The sequence below is a fragment of the Ascaphus truei genome, chromosome 1 (genome assembly GCF_040206685.1).
Source record: "Ascaphus truei isolate aAscTru1 chromosome 1, aAscTru1.hap1, whole genome shotgun sequence".
Lineage (NCBI taxonomy): Eukaryota > Metazoa > Chordata > Amphibia > Anura > Ascaphidae > Ascaphus > Ascaphus truei.
Genome location: NC_134483.1, coordinates 451,992,735 through 452,012,567, shown reverse-complemented (window position 1 = coordinate 452,012,567; position 19,833 = coordinate 451,992,735). Strand labels below are relative to the sequence as shown.

The 19,833-nt window shown below is 45.0% G+C and overlaps 1 protein-coding gene across 7 annotated transcripts in view; it reads right to left on the bottom strand.

Moving 5' to 3' along the window:
* Nucleotides 1–19,495, bottom strand: part of ZGRF1 (zinc finger GRF-type containing 1) — a 95,197-nt gene extending 75,702 nt beyond the window's left edge. For 4 of the 7 annotated variants that reach the window (XR_012804154.1, XM_075617017.1, XM_075617026.1 and 1 more), the window contains exons 1-8: nt 18,278–19,494; nt 15,938–16,018; nt 13,040–13,099; nt 12,520–12,696; nt 5,766–8,058; nt 4,336–4,565; nt 2,614–2,682; nt 877–1,077 (exon numbers count right to left, since the gene is read on the bottom strand). Coding sequence is in view for 6 of the 7 variants with exons in the window: in XM_075617017.1 (XP_075473132.1) it covers nt 877–1,077; nt 2,614–2,682; nt 4,336–4,565; nt 5,766–8,058; nt 12,520–12,696; nt 13,040–13,099; nt 15,938–16,018; nt 18,278–18,307 (3,141 nt within the window). In the remaining variant the exon portion in view is untranslated. Of the gene's footprint in view, nt 1–876; nt 1,078–2,613; nt 2,683–4,335; nt 4,566–5,765; nt 8,059–12,519; nt 12,697–13,039; nt 13,100–15,937; nt 16,019–18,277 lie in introns of all 7 variants that reach the window. The other 3 variants (XM_075617044.1, XM_075617000.1, XM_075617009.1) reach the window with 3 other exon arrangements.
* Between the last annotated feature and the right edge of the window lie 338 nt (nt 19,496–19,833).

Below are 19,833 nucleotides of genomic sequence, written 5' to 3'. Positions count from 1 at the left end.
GAGTGGACCTATCAACCTCTGGATACTGTGCCATATTAAAGTTGTCGCAAACAATCATGTATTCCATTTAATTGTCTTTGATGGTTTCTAAGGTAGTTCTAAGAAACTCTGTCTGCCAGTCATTTGGGGCGTACAGATTTGCCAGAGTCACTTTTACCCCTGATAGGAGGCCTTGAATTTTTAGAAATCTACCTTCAAGGTCCGTTATAACTGACTGTGTTTAGAATGGGATTTCATGCTTGATTGCTATAGCTACTCCTCTATGCTTCCTATACCAGCAAGAAGAAAAGGCTGTTGGCTATAAACCCGTGAAAGCGTTAAGGGGGTTTGTGTGTCGAAGTGGGTCTCTTGGAGAAATAGGATATCTCCGTTAAGTTTTTTTAATTCTCCAAGGGCTAGTCTTCTTTTCCCATTAGAGTTGAGGCCCTTCACATTTAGGGATATAAGCTTTATTGGTATATGCGTAGCCATGGTATTGGTGAGTGGGGCTTGCTACTCATGTGTGCCTTGCTGTAATTGCTGTATCTCAAGTTCTGGCAGGTAAGTCCTATGTGGTGTACCTCTTGGTGGAACCAAACAGACAGGGTAAGGTAAATAGGTATGGGGGGGAGGGGGTTCAATGGTCATGCAAAGCACCGTATCCAAATCTAATGTCCGGTCCCTATGCAAAGGTCCTATCTTATTTCTAATGTAGTTTGAAGTTGAACTTCAATTCATACCCAGTAATGATGCAGCCATGCCATATTAAATACTGCAGATGGAAATGTAGGGCATGGAAAATTATAGGACTGTATGGCAACAACGAAATATGCAATACAGTACAAAATAAAAATCTCAAACTCAATTGAGAGAAAACACTATAAAGAATGATGTTACCTGCATGAAATCAATCAACATACAACTGGTTGGCTGCTGCGGGGATAGAGAATGATTGCTTGATTCAAAGTATAGGTTTCCATGTGGACTCCTGACTGGGGACTCCCTCCATTCTAGCATTGTGTCCGACGCCCTGATCATGACTGCACTAGAAGCTGATCCTTTTACCCTGTGACCTTGAAATTCAACTGGCTGCACAGCCTATTAAACAATTATAAACAGAACTGTGACTACACCAGATGCAATACGCTAATCATTTCAAATAATCATATTGAAGTACACAATATCTGCCTTAAAACAAACTGTTGAATATTTAACATAGATTATAATGTTATGAATATATATATCTATATCATGTTTATACTTGGATACAGAGCAAAATGTCTACTTCTAGTGCTAAAGACAAGAGCACCAATGCTACATCCAATATGACAAATTATTTAGTACATTACCATGTATTTTATCTATATTCTATCTTCATAAATATGGGTCATTTAGTTCAATACCGTGGCCAAAATATTTTAAGCCTACAACCACAAAAAGCAAGGGAACAGTGTCCCAAAAATACTACAGCAAGGAGTTAAACTTAATTGTTTCTTCAGCAAGAAAAAGTGCTTAATCCGCACTCAGCAGTATAAAGGAACAACCAAAAAAGGGGCAGAACTCAATCCCATGATAAGCATATCACTCATATACAAGTACAGTAGTAGATTCAAATAGGCATCAAGCAGTGCACATGGCTTTGGTGTTGAAAAAGAGTTACCTTTATTCAAAGGAAGATACCACACAGCAAGCGACGTTTCAGGCCCATACACGGCCTTTTATAAGGTAGGTATGACGTGATGAAAGGCCATGTATCGGCCTGAAACATCGCTTGCTGTGTGGTATCTTCCTTTGCCCAAAGCCATGTGTACTGCTTGATGCCTATTTGGATCTACTGCCTATATATGAGTGACAAGTCTACAACCACTTCATGGTAAACCCATTTCAGTAGGTCCTACACTACCAATATCATGTAGTCTTATGTCCCATATTTATGAAGAAAGAATATAGATAAAATACAAAGTAATGTACTACAGTAAATTATTTGTCATATTTGGGCTAGTCTTTTGTTTTTATACATTAGTTCACAAACTCAGTGGCACTCCAGAACACACACAGACACACAGGTTTGTGATTTGAGCTTGCTAAGAATGTATATACTGTACTTCTTACTACTGCAATGCACAAATTCAGGAGGCATTCACTGATCTAGTCCATGTTGAAAATATGAGTGCTAAATGCAGTGAAAATAATGATGTTAGTTGTAGTGACTTGACAGGTTCGCTGGAATTTAGATTTGATGGCTTCTTAGGGAATTGAACGTTAAATCTCTTCTGAACCTGCGAACTCCTGGTACCAAGAAATCAACCATTTCTACTTCGTGGTCCAGAGAGGTTTATAAGAGAGGAGGTTATCTCATTTGAAGTCAGAATATTTTGTCTTTTAACAAAGAGCAATCAAATAGTGTAAAAAAAAAAAAATCCCATTAATATTTCATTCAAATCTAACAGGGGAACCGGAAGCCTTGTTTACTCGTGGTTATTTATAATTATTACATTGATTTGTATAGAGTTTTCCCAATGATTTCTAATAATGGATATATCCCTCATTCCGTTCGGTGCCTTTCTGTCTAAATACTAATAACAAGTCATTTAGTTTCTCTTCAGTATCAAGAATATTTAGAACCGGGTTTACCTGACATGATTTGGAAGGTCCATTTGAGGAAACAGAGCCAAACGGCTGTTCTTGAAAAATGAGTGGTACCTGGAAACAATTAGAATTAAATACATGTCCATTTAATCTACAGCACAATTACACTGTCATTTATCTACATCTACCTTAGGGGAAAACAAAAGGTTTATCAAAGAAAAAAAATAAACATCTACTGTTTCACTTGTTCCAGTTCTGCAGTGTTACATTGATAGGTTGAATGAAGATAACAAGAACTGTTTTCTCATACAGTATGAAAGGATTGGGGTGCTCAAACCCACAGCAACTCCATCCAATTACATGGGTGATTAAATATTAACCCTGGAGATACCGGTGGGAGTGGGTAGGTAAATATAGACTTGTAAGCATCACAATGACAACAGCCAAACTTAACTATAGCAGTCTTAACCAATAAGCCCCACTCACGTCACCTCCAGGGTTCCTCTGCCGGCGTGCCAGCCATGAAGGATCCAGAATCCAGACACATCCAGTAGAAAAAACGAATGGCGCACAGCCAGGGAGCCAGGTGTGGAATAAAAAAACTTTTTCTTTTATTGCAGCATGGTGAGAGACAAATTCACCCCCTTGGGGACACAGACAGGGACCTCCTACGCGTTTCGGACCAACGGGTCCTTTATCAAGGACTCCTTGATAAAGGACCCGTTGGTCCGAAACGCGTAGGAGGTCCCTGTCTGTGTCCCCCAAGGGGGTGAATTTGTCTCTCACCATGCTGCAATAAAAGAAAAAGTTTTTTATTCCACACCTGGCTCCCTGGCTGTGCGCCATTCGTTTTTTCTTCTCATACAGTATGTAAGGTTTGAGATGATATGACAGAATTCAGCTTTTATTTAGCAGTTTAAGATGTTTTCTATGGACTAAAATGACAAGGAATCCAAATAATACTCCACTTTCAAGTACAGCCAGCGATGGAAGGGACGAGTACCACAACTATTTTTCCCATTATTCACACTCCGAGTAGCACTTCTTCTTATTTACAAACCTACAGTTCCACTTTCATTTTAAATAAAAAGAAAGCCCCTTTTTTGTTTTTATGGCATGCGGTATAAACTTTCCTAAAAGGAGATCCAAAAAGGATCTGAACCCAATGTTTAGTACGGTTAAGAATGTCTTGACCTCAGACCATCGCTTCACACACAGTACAGAACACCCACAGATCTCTTCCTTGAGGTGCCTTATTATTTATTTCACCTTTTTTCTAATACGCTACTCAAAGAAACGCAGTACTAGAGCGTGTGTTGGAACTTAAGGACGACACCCATCCCAGAATATTTATGCTACACCTTTCAGTAAAAGCACTTAAGTTGATCAGACAACCCACAACATACATTGTTTTTAAAGTAGCATTTAGGAAGGGAGTATACATAATGTGTTCATTCTATGTATAATTAGTAGCTACATACTTACAGTATGCTTTGTACATTTTTATTTACCCAAACATAAAACAACTTGATTATTGACATAAGCGAACAAGTGGGAAGAGCAATACAGAATCGAAGGCCGTAACAAATGTGTGTTAATGTGGCTATTATTCGCTTATTTACCTCCCTTAAACACTCCGCTAGGTATTTGATACCTTGAGTCACGTGGAGTTAAAATGTTGCAGATTGTACCAGTTTTGGAGCATTTGTCATGTTTGTGACACTTTATACACATCCTCCAGTATAATTGATAGAAACAAGTAGTTACCAACTCTGGAGAAACAGGCTGCGGACAAAGTGATTTCTGCATGTCCTCTGAATGACGCCAGGTGCTCTCCGCAGTGAAGGAAGGTGGTACTTGGTAAAGCTCAGGAGATAGATGGTAAAGCTCAGGAGATGGATGGTAAAGCTCAGGAGATGGATGGTAAAGCTCAGGAGATGGATGGTGAAGCTCAGGAGATAGATGGTAAATCTCTCCAGTGCTCCGTCTCTGAAGATCTTAAGCAGGGTAATTTTAAATCTTTACTAGGAAACATTCAAGATTTTTCTTTTGTATTTAACAAACACATTTTAGTTAACCACATTGACTTATTATTGCTCAGATTGTGGAGGAGACAAACAGAAAAATAAGCAGATGGAACTCACATTCATTGATTTGCTCCTGTTTATTAGTTGAACATGATATTTTTTTTTCAAGGTGATTCTATACCAATGGCTGATTCTCATTAGAAATCTTAATTTTTTTTGATAAACGGAGGACTATTTGTGGCTGTGTAACTGTGATTATTAATGGTATAAAAAAAAACAAAAAAAAAACAAAAAAAAAGTAAGTTACATAATGTTTCAATGGATCAACAAAAAGTATAAGCTTTTAAACCTTCCAGTGCCCTTTATTAAATATACACACACCGGAAGAAGATACCAGTGAGGTATGTAAATGAATTAAAAGACAAATGTGGCTACTGATATCTTTTTTTGAAGAGTGTATATTATACAGTCTATGATTTCCGTTATTGGGCTTTTCACAGATCGACTTTGAAACCGATATGGACAATAACATTAAGCAAAGCCTAAATGATAAAAAAAAAAAAAAATACTGTGGTAAGTAATATATGTCAAATGGATAACAGGTTTCACAGTGCAGGAATGTTTGCAGCAGTAGAAACATCTTTGGTTCTGGTGACCTGTGCATATAAAATGTAACCACTAGAGGACTGTGAGAGGGATGCAATCTAAGGCCGAGTTTATAGTACTTGCTACGGCGACTACGACGTTGGGCAGCGCCATAGCAAGTACATGTCCGTCGCGGGTGCCCATAGCAACGTCAGCGATCGAGGGGTTGCATCACAGGCACGTGAGCGTCAGCAATCCCTCATTGGGCGAACAGCTCACGTGACCCGGTCGTCGCGCGAGAAAACAAATGTATTTGTTTCCTCGCACATCGCGAGCGCCGGCGCTTCTGGCCGCACACACTAAAGACAGCCGCATACAGGCACATCATTTTTATCGCGCCACGAGCGTAGTCACAGTCGTGCACGCGATAACCATGGACGTGGCCTTATGTATCAACGTTTTGGTCTCTTATAAAGACAGAGGTCCTTGTAAGAGACAGACATGTTTATAAACCTATTCTTCACACTGGAATGCCTTTTTTTTATTTTCATTCGTGAAAAGAAATTAAGAATGTGCAAGTCTGACCTTCTCCGCTGTGTAGATCTCTCTCTCTTATGCCCTCTCCTTCCCGAAATGTGGAAAGGTTTTTCCCCTTTAAGATGTTCAGACTTTCTACTGCGGTGCTGTGCTCTGTCAATGTTTTTAAAAGTGAGATGCTGCTGCCTGATTCGGGAAGCTCAGGGGAGTCATTGTCTGTTTCTTTACACCAAATCCCTTCCTCTGAAAGTTGCATGTCATCTTCTATAAGTGCATCATGTCTTTTACCTATCATAGGGGGTTGAGGCTCTTCTGTGACACCCTCAAACAACTCATCACTGCTAAGTGGCGACTCTTGCAATGAAGGGTTAGATGACCCCAAGACTTCCAGAAACCTTTTCCCATGTCCTTCTTCCATCTCTTCTTCTCTGTATCCCAGCAGCAAACTATCGCCCTCAGATATCTGCTCTGTGCTTGGAGAGTTTGTGCCAAGTGAACATGAAGTTAGTTTACTCTCACCTGTGGTTGCCTTACGATCTCTGAGGAAGCTGTGCACGGAAGTGCTACAGTATTCATTATTGAATGTAGGAGTGTCATTAATGTCCATAGTTTTAGAGAGGGTCTGCAACACACTGTCATCCTTGACTTTGTTAGCTTTTCCAGAACCCAGTGGAATAATATCAAACACTGGAGATGGAGTCAAATCTGTGGAAGTGAAAGCCAATTCTGTAGCTTGCCAATCAGTACTGCTGATGCTTCTCTCCTCAGGAACATTTTTAGTAATTGGAAGCAGAGAGCCCGCTTCTTCCACCGTTTCCCTATCCTCTCTGTCTTTTTTATCCTGGGTTTTTAAAGGCAGGCTATCATTTCCTGATAAATTGTTCTTTGCACATTTTTCTTGATCCTGCTTGACTGACAGCTCACCAAGGTGACCGCTTCCTGTTGGATCCTTATTTAGGTCCCAGCATCTTTTAGACACTTGTGATGCACTTTGGGGAACAAGTGGACCTCCCTGTGAATCCTCGCCACCCGAGTCCTCAAACTCAAAATTGTCCAACAGGTTAAAAGAGACCTCTGAAAAGTCATCATTGTCGATGTCATTTAGTAAAGCGAACTCATTGTTATGAGCTGGAGAGTAGGAAGCGACAGGTTTCTCTGTTTGGGGAGTTTCTCCATCCAGACATCTTATACGACCGAGTCTATTGGTAGAGGATATACTACAAGAAGGGATGACAGGAGTTGGAAGATTCTGAGAATTGACCACACTTTGATCCATCACTTTCTGATTAGCACAGTTTTCAAAGCTGCTAATTACTTTCGAGCTCTGTAAATAGTTAAAACTTTGAAATGTGCTGTTAAGTGAACTTCCCAAAGATTTGCTCACATTCGTTTCTGCCACAAAGGACTGTTGCGCACCACTGTGTAAATGTGCTTCAGACTTACTCAGCAGTGGAGCTGCTAATGTTATTAATGGTCTTGCAGAGCGTTGATGGCTATTTGATACCCCTAGGTCTTTGGGTAATTGTCTCTCTGTTTTTAATAAGTTTGCTGCGCCGTCAGCTTCATTGGTTTGTATTGGGAAGTGAACACGTTTTGAATCCCAAGCACCTTTCTCTTCCTCTTGTTTGCTACTTAGTAAAAGCTCCACCGGACTCAAACAGCACTGCCTGTCGTCTGGGACATTTGTTCCAATAGTTATCTCCTGGCTCTTATTAACAACTCCTTCAGTGTTGGAAACTGGTGACTGCTCTAAGTATACATCCCACCGGCTTCTATTAGGAACAGATTTCACTACTTCCTTTTCAAGAGGATACTGCAGCGTCTTCTGGCTTTCTACAGTAAGGTTGATTGGTTTTCCAGATGTACCAGTGCACTTACTCTTCAGATTCTGACTGCTACCATTTGCAGATTGCTGTCCATGATGCTGTTGACCAACGTTAGCAGATATCCCCACACTCATCAATGGCGGGGGCTGGAACTTCAAGAGTGCCAAAATCTGTGCTGTACTCCTTATGTTCTGTGAGATGCTCCCTCCTTCTGTCTTTCTGGCACCCAGAAAAGAGCCAGCAATGTTTTCTCCTTGAACCATTTCCGTTGAGGAGCAAGTGGAAAAAGAAGTCACCGACGCATTCTGCTTTGTCCAGGTCCCGGAAGCGTCAGCACCATAGTCCGCTGGAAGGCAGACTTCTTCCTGCTTTCTGCAGGGGGCAGCAAACAGAGGAGAAGTAGTGTACAGCTGTGAAGGCAAAGAAGAGCAGCCTTGTGCTAGCACAGGAGATGCAGCCCCCCCTATGCCCTCCACCGCTGGCTTCTTTGGAATTTCCCGCGGACCCTGAAAACCCTAAAAAACAAAACAAGTGTGCGCAGTGTTTTAATAAGATTACAAACACTTAATTGCAACACTGTCTATTCAAATTAAGTTAAAATAGTAAAATAGTAAAATTAATTTGTTCAATGGCTTGTATGTGAGAACACACAAACTAAGAATCCAACGAATACCTTTCATATCAGACTTTTGTCTGAATGAACAAAACAAAAAACACATTATACATCAAAATGCCAGCACTTGCCAACAGCCTCCCCTTTGTAACAATGAAAGTCACGCACTTTTGTTTAGGAAATTGTAATATTACACAGTTTATGCATCTGATCTTCTTACTAGCTTACCTGGATGAAGCTATATCACCAAAAGAAATACCTATTACACTTAAGGAGTGTACAGATATTTATTTTGGTGTTGACGCTCAAGATGGAGAAACTAGACGGAGAGCTAACTGATTGCTGGCATAACAAATCTTTTTTTTACCTTTACACTTCTACCTTTGATATATTAATGTTTTTATGACAGAGATGGAGAAGTATTTCTGCAAATGTTTCTTGCGCTCAGGCAACAGTGCTTCTCAACTTAAGGACTTCTCAAGGACTGCCAGCATGACATGATTTGGGCAACCAAGCAATATGAATGTATAAACCATGCTATGACCACCTGGGCTTAAATCAGGACACGATTAAAATATATTAGGCATTTAGGAGACAATTTGGAGTACCCCACACTGGCACACATCTTGAGTAAGTTTCACATTTGCTGTATTTACTGAGCAAACATACATCTTTGCTGCCTCAGCACTACTGAACGGGAAACTGAATTCTGGGATCGTGGACCAATGCCCATCCCTCTGTCGTGGGCAATGCCCATCCCTCTGTCGTGGGCAATGCCCATCCCTCTGTCGCGGGCAATGCCCATCCCTCTGTCGCGGGCAATGCCCATCCCTCTGTCGCGAGGCAATGCCCATCCCTCTGTCGCGGGCAATGCCCATCCCTCTGTCGCGAGGCAATGCCCATCCCTCTGTCGCGGGCAATGCCCATCCCTCTGTCGCGGGCAATGCCCATCCCTCTGTCGCCGGCAATGCCCATCCCTCTGTCGCCGGCAATGCCCATCCCTCTGTCGCCGGCAATGCCCATCCCTCTGTCGCGGGCAATGCCCATCCCTCTGTCGCCGGCAATGCCCATCCCTCTGTCGCCGGCAATGCCCATCCCTCTGTCGCGAGACAATGCCCATCCCTCTGTCGCGAGACAATGCCCATCCCTCTGTATAAACCATATTTATCCATGTATAAACCATGCTATGACCACCTGGGCTTAAATCAGGACACGATTAAAATATATTAGGCATTTAGGAGACAATTTGGAGTACCCCACACTGGCACACATCTTGAGTAAGTTTCACATTTGCTGTATTTACTGAGCAAACATACATCTTTGCTGCCTCAGCACTACTGAACGGGAAACTGAATTCTGGGATCGTGGACCAATGCCCATCCCTCTGTCGCGGGCAATGCCCATCCCTCTGTCGCGGGCAATGCCCATCCCTCTGTCGTGGGCAATGCCCATCCCTCTGTCGCGGGCAATGCCCATCCCTCTGTCGTGGGCAATGCCCATCCCTCTGTCGTGGGCAATGCCCATCCCTCTGTCGCGGGCAATGCCCATCCCTCTGTCGTGGGCAATGCCCATCCCTCTGTCGCGGGCAATGCCCATCCCTCTGTCGCGAGACAATGCCCATCCCTCTGTCGCGGGCAATGCCCATCCCTCTGTCGCGGGCAATGCCCATCCCTCTGTCGCCGGCAATGCCCATCCCTCTGTCGCGGGCAATGCCCATCCCTCTGTCGCCGGCAATGCCCATCCCTCTGTCGCCGGCAATGCCCATCCCTCTGTCGCGAGACAATGCCCATCCCTCTGTCGCGGGCAATGCCCATCCCTCTGTCGCGGGGCAATGTCCATCCCTCTGTCGCGAGACAATGCCCATCCCTCTGTCGCGAGACAATGCCCATCCCTCTGTCGCGGGGCAATGCCCATCCCTCTGTCGCGAGACAATGCCCATCCCTCTGTCGCGGGGCAATGCCCATCCCTCTGTCGCGAGACAATGCCCATCCCTCTGTCGCGGGCAATACCCATCCCTCTGTCGCGGGGCAATGCCCATCCCTCTGTCGCGGGGCAATGCCCATCCCTCTGTCGCGAGACAATGCCCATCCCTCTATCGCGAGACAATGCCCATCCCTCTGTCGCGAGGCAATGCCCATCCCTCTGTCGCGGGGCAATGCCCATCCCTCTGTCGCGGGCAATGCCCATCCCTCTGTCGCGAGACAATACCCATCCCTCTATCGCGAGACAATGCCCATCCATCTGTCGCGAGACAATACCCATCCATCTGTCGCGAGGCAATGCCCATCCCTCTGTCGCGAGGCAATGCCCATCCCTCTGTCGCGGGCAATGCCCATCCCTCTGTCGCGGGCAATGCCCATCCCTCTGTCGCGGGCAATGCCCATCCCTCTGTCGCGGGGCAATGCCCATCCCTCTATCGCGAGACAATGCCCATCCCTCTGTCGCGAGGCAATGCCCATCCCTCTGTCGCGAGGCAATACCCATCCCTCTGTCGCGGGGCAATACCCATCCCTCTGTCGCGAGACAATGCCCATCCCTCTGTCGCGGGGCAATGCCCATCCCTCTGTCGCGAGACAATGCCCATCCCTCTGTCGCGGGCAATGCCCATCCCTCTGTCGCGAGACAATGCCCATCCCTCTGCCGCGGGGCAATGCCCATCCCTCTGTCGCGAGACAATGCCCATCCCTCTGTCGCGAGGCAATGCCCATCCCTCTGTCGCGGGCAATGCCCATCCCTCTGTCGCGGGCAATGCCCATCCCTGTCGCGAGACAATGCCCATCCCTCTGTCGCGAGGCAATGCCCATCCCTCTGTCGCGGGCAATGCCCATCCCTCTGTTGCGGGCAATGCCCATCCCTCTGTCGCGGGCAATGCCCATCCCTCTGTCGCGGGCAATGCCCATCCCTCTGTCGCGGGCAATGCCCATCCCTCTGTCGTGGGGCAATGCCCATCCCTCTGTCGCGAGACAATACCCATCCCTCTGTCGCGAGGCAATGCCCATCCCTCTGCCGCGGGACAATGCCCATCCCTCTGTCGCGAGGCAATGCCCATCCCTCTGTCGCGAGACAATACCCATCCCTCTGTCGCGAGGCAATGCCCATCCCTCTGCCGCGGGACAATGCACATCCCTCTGTTGCGGGGCAATGCCCATCCCTCTGTCGCGAGACAATGCCCATCCCTCTGTCGCGGGCAATGCCCATCCCTCTGTCGCGAGGCAATACCCATCCCTCTGTCGTGAGACAATGCCCATCCCTCTGTCGCGAGGCAATACCCATCCCTCTGTCGCGGGGCAATACCCATCCCTCTGTCGCGAGGCAATGCCCATCCCTCTGTCGCGGGGCAATGCCCATCCCTCTGTCGCGAGACAATGCCCATCTCTCTGTCACGGGGAAATGCCCATCCCTCTGTCGCGAGACAATACCCATCCCTCTGTCGCGAGACAATGCCCATCCCTCTGTCGCGGGGCAATACCCATCCCTCTGTCGCGAGGCAATGCCCATCCCTCTGTCGCGGGGCAATACCCATCCCTCTGTCGCGAGGCAATACCCATCCCTCTGTCGCGGGGCAAAACCCATCCCTCTGTCGCGAGGCAATGCCCATCCCTCTGTCGCGAGACAATGCCCATCCATCTGTCGCGGGGAAATGCCCATCCCTCTGTCGCGAGACAATACCCATCCCTCTGTCGCGAGACAATGCCCATCCATCTGTCGCGGGGCAATGCCCATCCCTCTGTCGCGAGACAATGCCCATCCCTCTGTCGCGAGACAATGCCCATCTCTCTGTCGCGAGGCAATGCCCATCCCTCTGTCGCGAGGCAATGCACATCCCTCTGTCGCGGGGCAATGCCCATCCCTCTGTCGCGAGACAATGCCCATCCCTCTGTCGCGGGGCAATGCCCATCCCTCTATCGCGAGACAATGCCCATCTCTCTGTCGCGAGACAATGCCCATCCCTCTGTCGCGAGGCAATGCCCATCCCTCTGTCGCGGGGCAATACCCATCCCTCTGTCGCGGGGCAATGTCCATCCCTCTGTCGCGGGGCAATGCCCATCCCTCTGTCGCGAGACAATGCCCATCCCTCTGTCGCGAGACAATGCCCATCCCTCTGTCGCGAGGCAATGCACATCCCTCTGTCGCGGGGCAATACCCATCCCTCTGTCGCGGGGCAATGCCCATCCCTCTGTCGCGGGGCAATGCCTATCCCTCTGTCGCGAGGCAATGCCCATCCCTCTGTCGCGGGGCAATGCCCATCCCTCTGTCGCGAGGCAATGCCCCAGGAGGACATTTGAGTGTGCTATACTTGGGGATATTTGTAAACACAGATACAGCCATTTCAGATTTTTTTTATCCTTCAAAAACCTCGTACAGTAAATTTCCTTTTCAAGCCAGCAGGAGGACGCAGGCCAACAGGTTTCAGTGCGTTTCGGTTGAACTTGGGAGCTTCTTTCACTTCAATCTGTTCGTGTGAGACACTGCTGTGTACATCTTCTGCTTCCACTGTGATCAAATATCGCTCGCTTTCCAAGTCATCCCCAGGATTTAACTGCACGGGCAAAAGACACAACCCCGTTATTATTGGAAGATAAATATAGACAGGAATACGATCATATTTACTTCAGTCTTCTGGGATTTCAATGAAAAGCAAATGCTGCAAACTACTATTTTTAATAGCATGGCATGATAATCTTTAAAAAACATTTCATTAAATGATCTAATTGTGCTCGACTTAACTGTTCATATGCACTTGGTTATCCTGGATCCTGACCAACACAAAATATACACTATATATTTAGCTATTAAGGAAGATATTTTGTAAAATAAACAAAATACATCTCCCAATTGTGAAGAGGAAGAGATGTAATTCTGGACATAAAATATTGGCTTACCTTATTAACTTTAAGAAACACGCTTTCCAAACACTGCCATTTGTCATCATACAAGGTAGCCTATATTAAAACAGAGAAAACAATGCCTAATTACTTTGCAAGGTACTGTGCTGAAGTATTTTATTCTGAATTCCTGACAATGTTATTGTTATCTTTGACCATAGTAAAGGATTTCAGTGAGCACTTAATATCAAAGAGCAGGCATTCAGCCTCAAATATCCTCTCCCGATGGGGCTTGAACTACTATCTTATCAATATATATTTCCAAATAAAAACAAACAAAATAAAAAAGGAGATATTGCTGGGTTTTAGAGACAAGGACCCCTAATGACAGCATAAAATTGTTGTTTTTCAACTGAACAGCAACAAAAATATTGAATACCAGGCATAGATCGATTGTCAACCAACGAATAAGAGAAGCTGTAAACATGCAAATAAACAGAACGCATGCTCTTCTGAACAGCTTATTATACATCATCCTCTGGAGATTGGGACGTTACCGTGTGGCCCTCACTCTTACAGATGATGAATGCAAATACAGCAAATACGAAATACCCTCCGGGATTTAATGCACTAACTAGTGGTTCATTAACACATTCAGATTTAGGGAGGGTATGTAGAAATAATAACAAAAAGTGGCCTTGTGAACATACAGAGCTCTGAAGTGGGAAACCGTGGTGTGATACCTAGTGCCCGCACTGTGTGACATTAGGCAAATGACTGGATCACGACATAACTCGGGTACTAAACATTGGCCCCTATTCCATATGCTGTAAAGTTGCCTTCCCCGACCTGGAGAAGATTTTAGTCCAATTCATTTAACTGGAGCTGAATTATTTTCCAGCTCCCGGGAAGCCGGCTTCAGAGAATATTACATAGGAGCCAGAGATTGCCAATTTTTAAAAATCATTTGTATTAACCATTTCAGTGGCCTACTGATGTACCAGGTACGTCATGGTTAGTTTTCCTAGGCCTGATCTGTCACATCTAAATGGAAATGGTACCCCTCTACGTCAGTTTCCTTCAGGGGATCGCTGCTTATGTGATCTCATGAGCGCACATGCCACAGGTCTGGGTCTAGTGGCACGCTGGTGTCCTGCCAGACCTGCGGCGCTGAAAAGGTTAGTACGAAGAAACAGTATATTATTTTATTAACAAGCGTGTTGTATAATTCTTCAGTTTCTTTAATAGCTAAATAGGGAAGCAGGAGCCCTGTTCTATATACGCCGGAGAGTCAGCTTTAGCCATTTCATTCGCAAGAAAATTGCGCACAACTGCACAAGCGCTATTCTCTGTATTCTATAAAGAGACACAGACAGGACCCCGCTACAGCTTATATGAGATAAAAGCAAGGTGTTCACTAGGTAGAGTTAATACAAATACACAAGAACAGGAGACCTGGTTTCCAAGCACTCTATCACTGAGAATGATTAGTGAGGTAATTAAAATAAAGTTTAATGTCCAAAATGAATATAAAATATAGGGTATTAAAAAATTGAACAACATATATGTAGTGACTTAGATCAAAGTAGGAACACTACATGAGTGCTCTCGATCATGCACTAATGTGTATAGAAAGACTATTATGTCTTAAAATGAACCTATAAAGATATCTAGGATTGCCTTAAAGTCAGGTATAGAGAATATGGCTACATGCGCATTTCTCTTGTTCCCGGTGCACGGTGCCGTAGTCCCGTTCCACTGTTGATGAGAACAACTGGAGGAACTGGTAATAGAGCTCTCAATGGCTATTGTTATACACTCAGTACTCACACTGATCTTAGTGTTATATCAGTGCAGATGTCAGTGAGGTAGCATAGTGTCAAGAAGTGGAGTGTAATCTACATAGAGCAGTAAGATTCTTATATTAGTATAGGCACTCTCTACCGTCAGTATAGGTGAATAGACCTAGGTAGCACAAATGTGGCTCCAAACACGGAGAACATACAAAATGCTTCACCTCAAGAGAAACCTTTAAATAGGTGTCAACAACAGACTGTTACTGTGCCTGCGTTGGTAGTATACGTGTGACCAATGTCGACAGCCGTGCAGAGACATACACAGCTAATACAACCTGTGTAAACAACCTGGATCAAAATGAAGATCCAATTATGACTCTAATTGGTAATTCTATAAAGAGGGAAGAGACATCCTGAAGCAGGCCCCAAGGCAACTTTCAAAGACATTTCAGCCAAAGCTACATTGAAAGTTCCCTTCTTCAAGTACAATTTGCTCAACCCCCTATTCTATATGTGCTAAAGCATTTTTTTTGTTTTGGAGAAAAATATTCTTGCTTTTTTCTGGCTAGTCCAGGGTGCAAAACCCGTCCCACTTCTGGATTCAATATGGCCTTCACAATATAGAGAACAAAAGTATAAAACCTTGACTAGTTGAACAAATAAATCAATATTTTTGTATGCAGCCAGTGGATTGTTCATGGAGTAAGTGATCATTCAATTTATGCCATCAATGACAGGGCCTAGGTAGGCACTTGACACTTAATGGGTACATTTAATTTTTATATGATAATAATTGTTGGGGAGATATATATATATATATATATATATATATATATATATCTCTATAGATAGACACACACACACACACACACACACACTTCAGTATTAGGTGATACTTCTTTTATTTGGACTAACAATTGACATAGTAATGGGCCTAACATACCATTGAATGAAATTGTCTGCGTGTGATTGATTTTATTAATCAGCATAACTTTTTGAAATGGTGATCCTAGAGCCTGACGACCACATGTATTATAATATACACAGTGAACAAGATAAAAATAAGCCTCAGATTGAGTCAACAATTATCATGTCCTCACAAATACCACGATGTATGATGGCAGCACACATAATAGAAACTATTTTAATTAATACTTACCTTATTTCCTTCAGGTGATGTCTTCAAAATTCCATCTTGCCAAACCTTGGACTTCTTGGTCTTTTGATGAGTGTACAAAACCTTAAGGAAGAATACATTGTGGATTATTAGTTCAATTGAATTTCTCTGAATTAAAATAAATCCTCACAAAGACTTACTGTAAACCCTTTTTTTCCATATGATCTATCACTAGGGCACGCTTCATGGCTCAATGCTTTTTTCTAAATCAGGGGTGGCTACCTCCAGTCCTGAAGGGCCACCAACAGACAAGGTTTTAAGGATATTCCTGCTTCAGCGCAGATGGTTCAGTCATAGACTGAGCCACTGATTCCGCAACCTGTGCTGAAGCAGGGATATCCTTAAAACCTGACCTGTTGATGGCCCTTGAAGACTGGAGTTAGCCTCCCCTGCTCTAGATCCTCCGATTTTAGAACAAGATATTTCTTATTGCTGTAACCCCCCTCCTAAAGGGCTACTAGCAGGTTAGTGTATTTTGGGTCCCAAAGTGTTACAATATGGATTCTGACGTCACAGGAGAGTATTTAGGCAAGGGACAAGGTTTGAGAGAGCAGGTTCCTGGAGGATACGAGGAGCGGAGCCTCAGGAAGAAAGATGGGGATAGAACCATAAAATAGTAGAGCAGACCAGGCCCCCATTAATTTATTATGTTGTAGAGAGGGACAGTGCCCTTTACGTTTGGATCCTAGAAGAAGGCTTATGGAGTCCAGCATGTCCCAAAGATGGGAAAGTGGTACGCCAGAGGGCCTCAGAAAAGTGGGCTCCCATGTGTCTGCAAATTGGCTCTAAGCGCAGATCTGCTGTAATACGCGTATCAGTCTGTATGGAAGTGGCAGTTTCCAAACAGGCCAAATGTACCGTTAGCAAACAAGAAAAAACACTAGTCGCTCCCTAAGTAAATTCACATATAGTGATAAACTGAGTATCATGATGGCAGAAATGTGCTCATTCATACAACAATAGGCGAATAAAAATAAATGATAAGCTGCTCAACCTATTAAGATCCTCCTTCGAATCTTGTAGAAGTTGCAATGACAGCCAACGTAGGATGACCACGTGTTTCCCGACCAGCTGACTCCGCAGCCGGACCCGGAAGTGGGGATTCCCCTGGGCCGCAGATATCAGAGAGACGCCGCGTTACCACATTGTGAATGTTCTGTCTGTCAGAGCCATATAGCACTATATGTAAGTGCTGTATTGCTTTTAATTTGTTTTATACATAGATTTTTACACTATCTCTCTGTGTAAATATCCAGCCTTGCGGGGTAGCCATTGTCACACGTTTAGGGAGACTGCCTTCCTGCCTTCCACACACCACCCGATTACCGTCACAAGACCCAGGGGAGACTGGGGCAGATGGAGGGATATCCACAAAGATACCTTTCTGTGCCTTTTGTTCTCATTTGGCCACGTGAGTTGTGGCATTGCCCTCTTGCAATTTATCTCATACTATCAACCCCCCCACCCCCTTTGAATTATAGACATCGTTGCACTATGTATGCATTTTTCTTTATATCCCGCATAGGACTCTGCGCTCCCCGAACAACAACATTGCAAAAGGTACCAGTGTCAGTTAAAAAGGACCAGCCAGGATCCCCGAAATGGGCCTAGTGTAACAGGGGTAATACAAATGATTATTCCGAAGCAACAAAGGGGGGCCGGGTCCGACACCAGTAGAGCGACTAAGTGAATACACCTCCATTTGACTGCTAAGAGTGGGCACTTTTGGAAGCACGGTATTCGTGTATAACTACTAGAAAAATGGTACAATGTGTTTGCATGAGTGTGGAATGTCTCCGTGTCTGGGGACAGAAACAATACACTGACGTACTATAAAAGTTCCTGGCGCCCATTATTTACATCCCTGTTACCTCATAGCCCAGCCATCTGAATCCATCACCCCGAGTCAAGATAACCAGTGTTCGACAAACCTATACATTTGCTCGCCCCGGGCGAGTGGATTTAACCCCCGGGCGAGTAAATATTGGCCCAAGCAGCACACGTTTGGTACTAGGTGGCGAGTAGATTTTTTTGTGTGGCGAGTAGATTTTTTGGTGATTTGTCAACCACTGAAGATAACCCATGCGGAGTCGCCAACCCTGTAACACAATGCACTCTCCCTGTAAGTCGGGCAGGGAGGGTTACATTGCTTTGCTTTATTAATACCTCTTCTACCTCAGGCAGACCAGGCGTTGTAGTGTTAAACATTACATGATGCTTATCCCATATCTCATGTTTTAGTTCCTTCAATATTCATTAAAGGGCTCACAACCTCCTGCTAGCTTGGATTGTTAGTGAAAAGAAATCATTCCGTATACTTACTGTAAACACCTGACAATTATAAGCCATCATTTCACTTGGAGAACCATCTGTTTAATATGCATATGGCCCACCTAAAAGGTATGACAAAGAGTGCTAGTAAGTGGAGGCAAACATTTCACACTTCACCAAATCATTGAAGACTGCATCTCACCCTAAGGGTTGCTTTAAAAGCAGGTGTGATTAAATGCAGACATTAGCAGTCGAAGGACATCTATATTGAGAAAGGAACCAATTGGGACTAGAACAGCGACCAATAATAAAAGGAGGTGGCCCATATCTAATAAGAGGTGCTACTAAAAGACACCCTCTGGCCTATTCACTTGAGTAGACTGAAGGGAAACTTGTGGATTAGCACCACTAAGTAAATATGGGCCTTTATCTTTTGGAAAACGTGCTACTGATTAATCTGGGTCTCGGAAACCATACCGGAACTGAGATTGGAATAGTTGAAATAAGTCACAATTAGCAGAATTTTCCTTACGTTGACCGTATCTAATATTAATATGTTGCGAGGCTCCATAGAAATCTGTTCCTGGCTCAGGATTTCACATCACAATCATCCCAATCTCAGAAATATCAACCGGACACAAAAAGCCTGCGAGAGGTTTATGACTAACGCACATAATAATTTCTGATTCAAATAATCTTGTATCTTGATGACCCAACATGAACTGAGGACAGATTGAAATTTACGATGATTTGGAAGCAAATAACACAGTAATGCAAACACTATTCAATAGAAATGTGAAGACAAGAACAATACAATTAGTACTTTGATACTGACACACACACACACACTGGTAGATTAACCTGCTCCAAGGAGCCGACAATCTGCCTCCTCATCTACTGCGCTGGGTTTTTTATTAATAAGTGTGTTGTATCTGTGTGGATGTCAAAGTTGTAATTCATAGTCTTCACAGCACTATTATACTGCACTGTGAAATATGTTGGTGCGTGTATATATATATATATATATAAAATCACTTGTGAGCACATTCACATGTCTTAGGCTTTGGTCCCGCTGCGTCCGGCGGCGCGAGCGCCGTGGACCACCAGCCCCTTTCCTCCAGTGTGTAGGTCCCCGCTGGCTCCTTCCGACTTGGCTGACTGCGTGCTGTGACGCGTCAGCCGTCCGATGCTACAAGCTCCTAGTGATTTGCAGCTCTGACGCGTCACGTGGTGCGCCAGTCAGCCAATGAGGGAAGAAGGGGAGGGAAGGAGGGGAGGGAAGGAGGGGAGGGAAGGAGAGGGAAGGAGGCTTGGGAGGAGGGGAGGGAAGGAGGCTTGGGAGGAGGGGAGGGAAGGAGGCTTGGGAGGGGGGGAGGGAAGGAGGCTTGGGAGGGGGGAGGGAAGGAGCTTGGAGGGGGGGAGGGAAGGAGGCTTGGGAGGGGGGGAGGGAAGGAGGCTTGGGAGGGGGGGAGGGAAGGAGGGCTTGGGGAAGGGTGGGGGGGGAGGGAAGGAGGCTTGGGAGGGGGGGAGGGAAGGAGGCTTGGGAGGGGGGGGAAGGAGGCTTGGGAGGGGGGGGGGGAAGGAGGCTTGGAGGGGGGGGGGGAAGG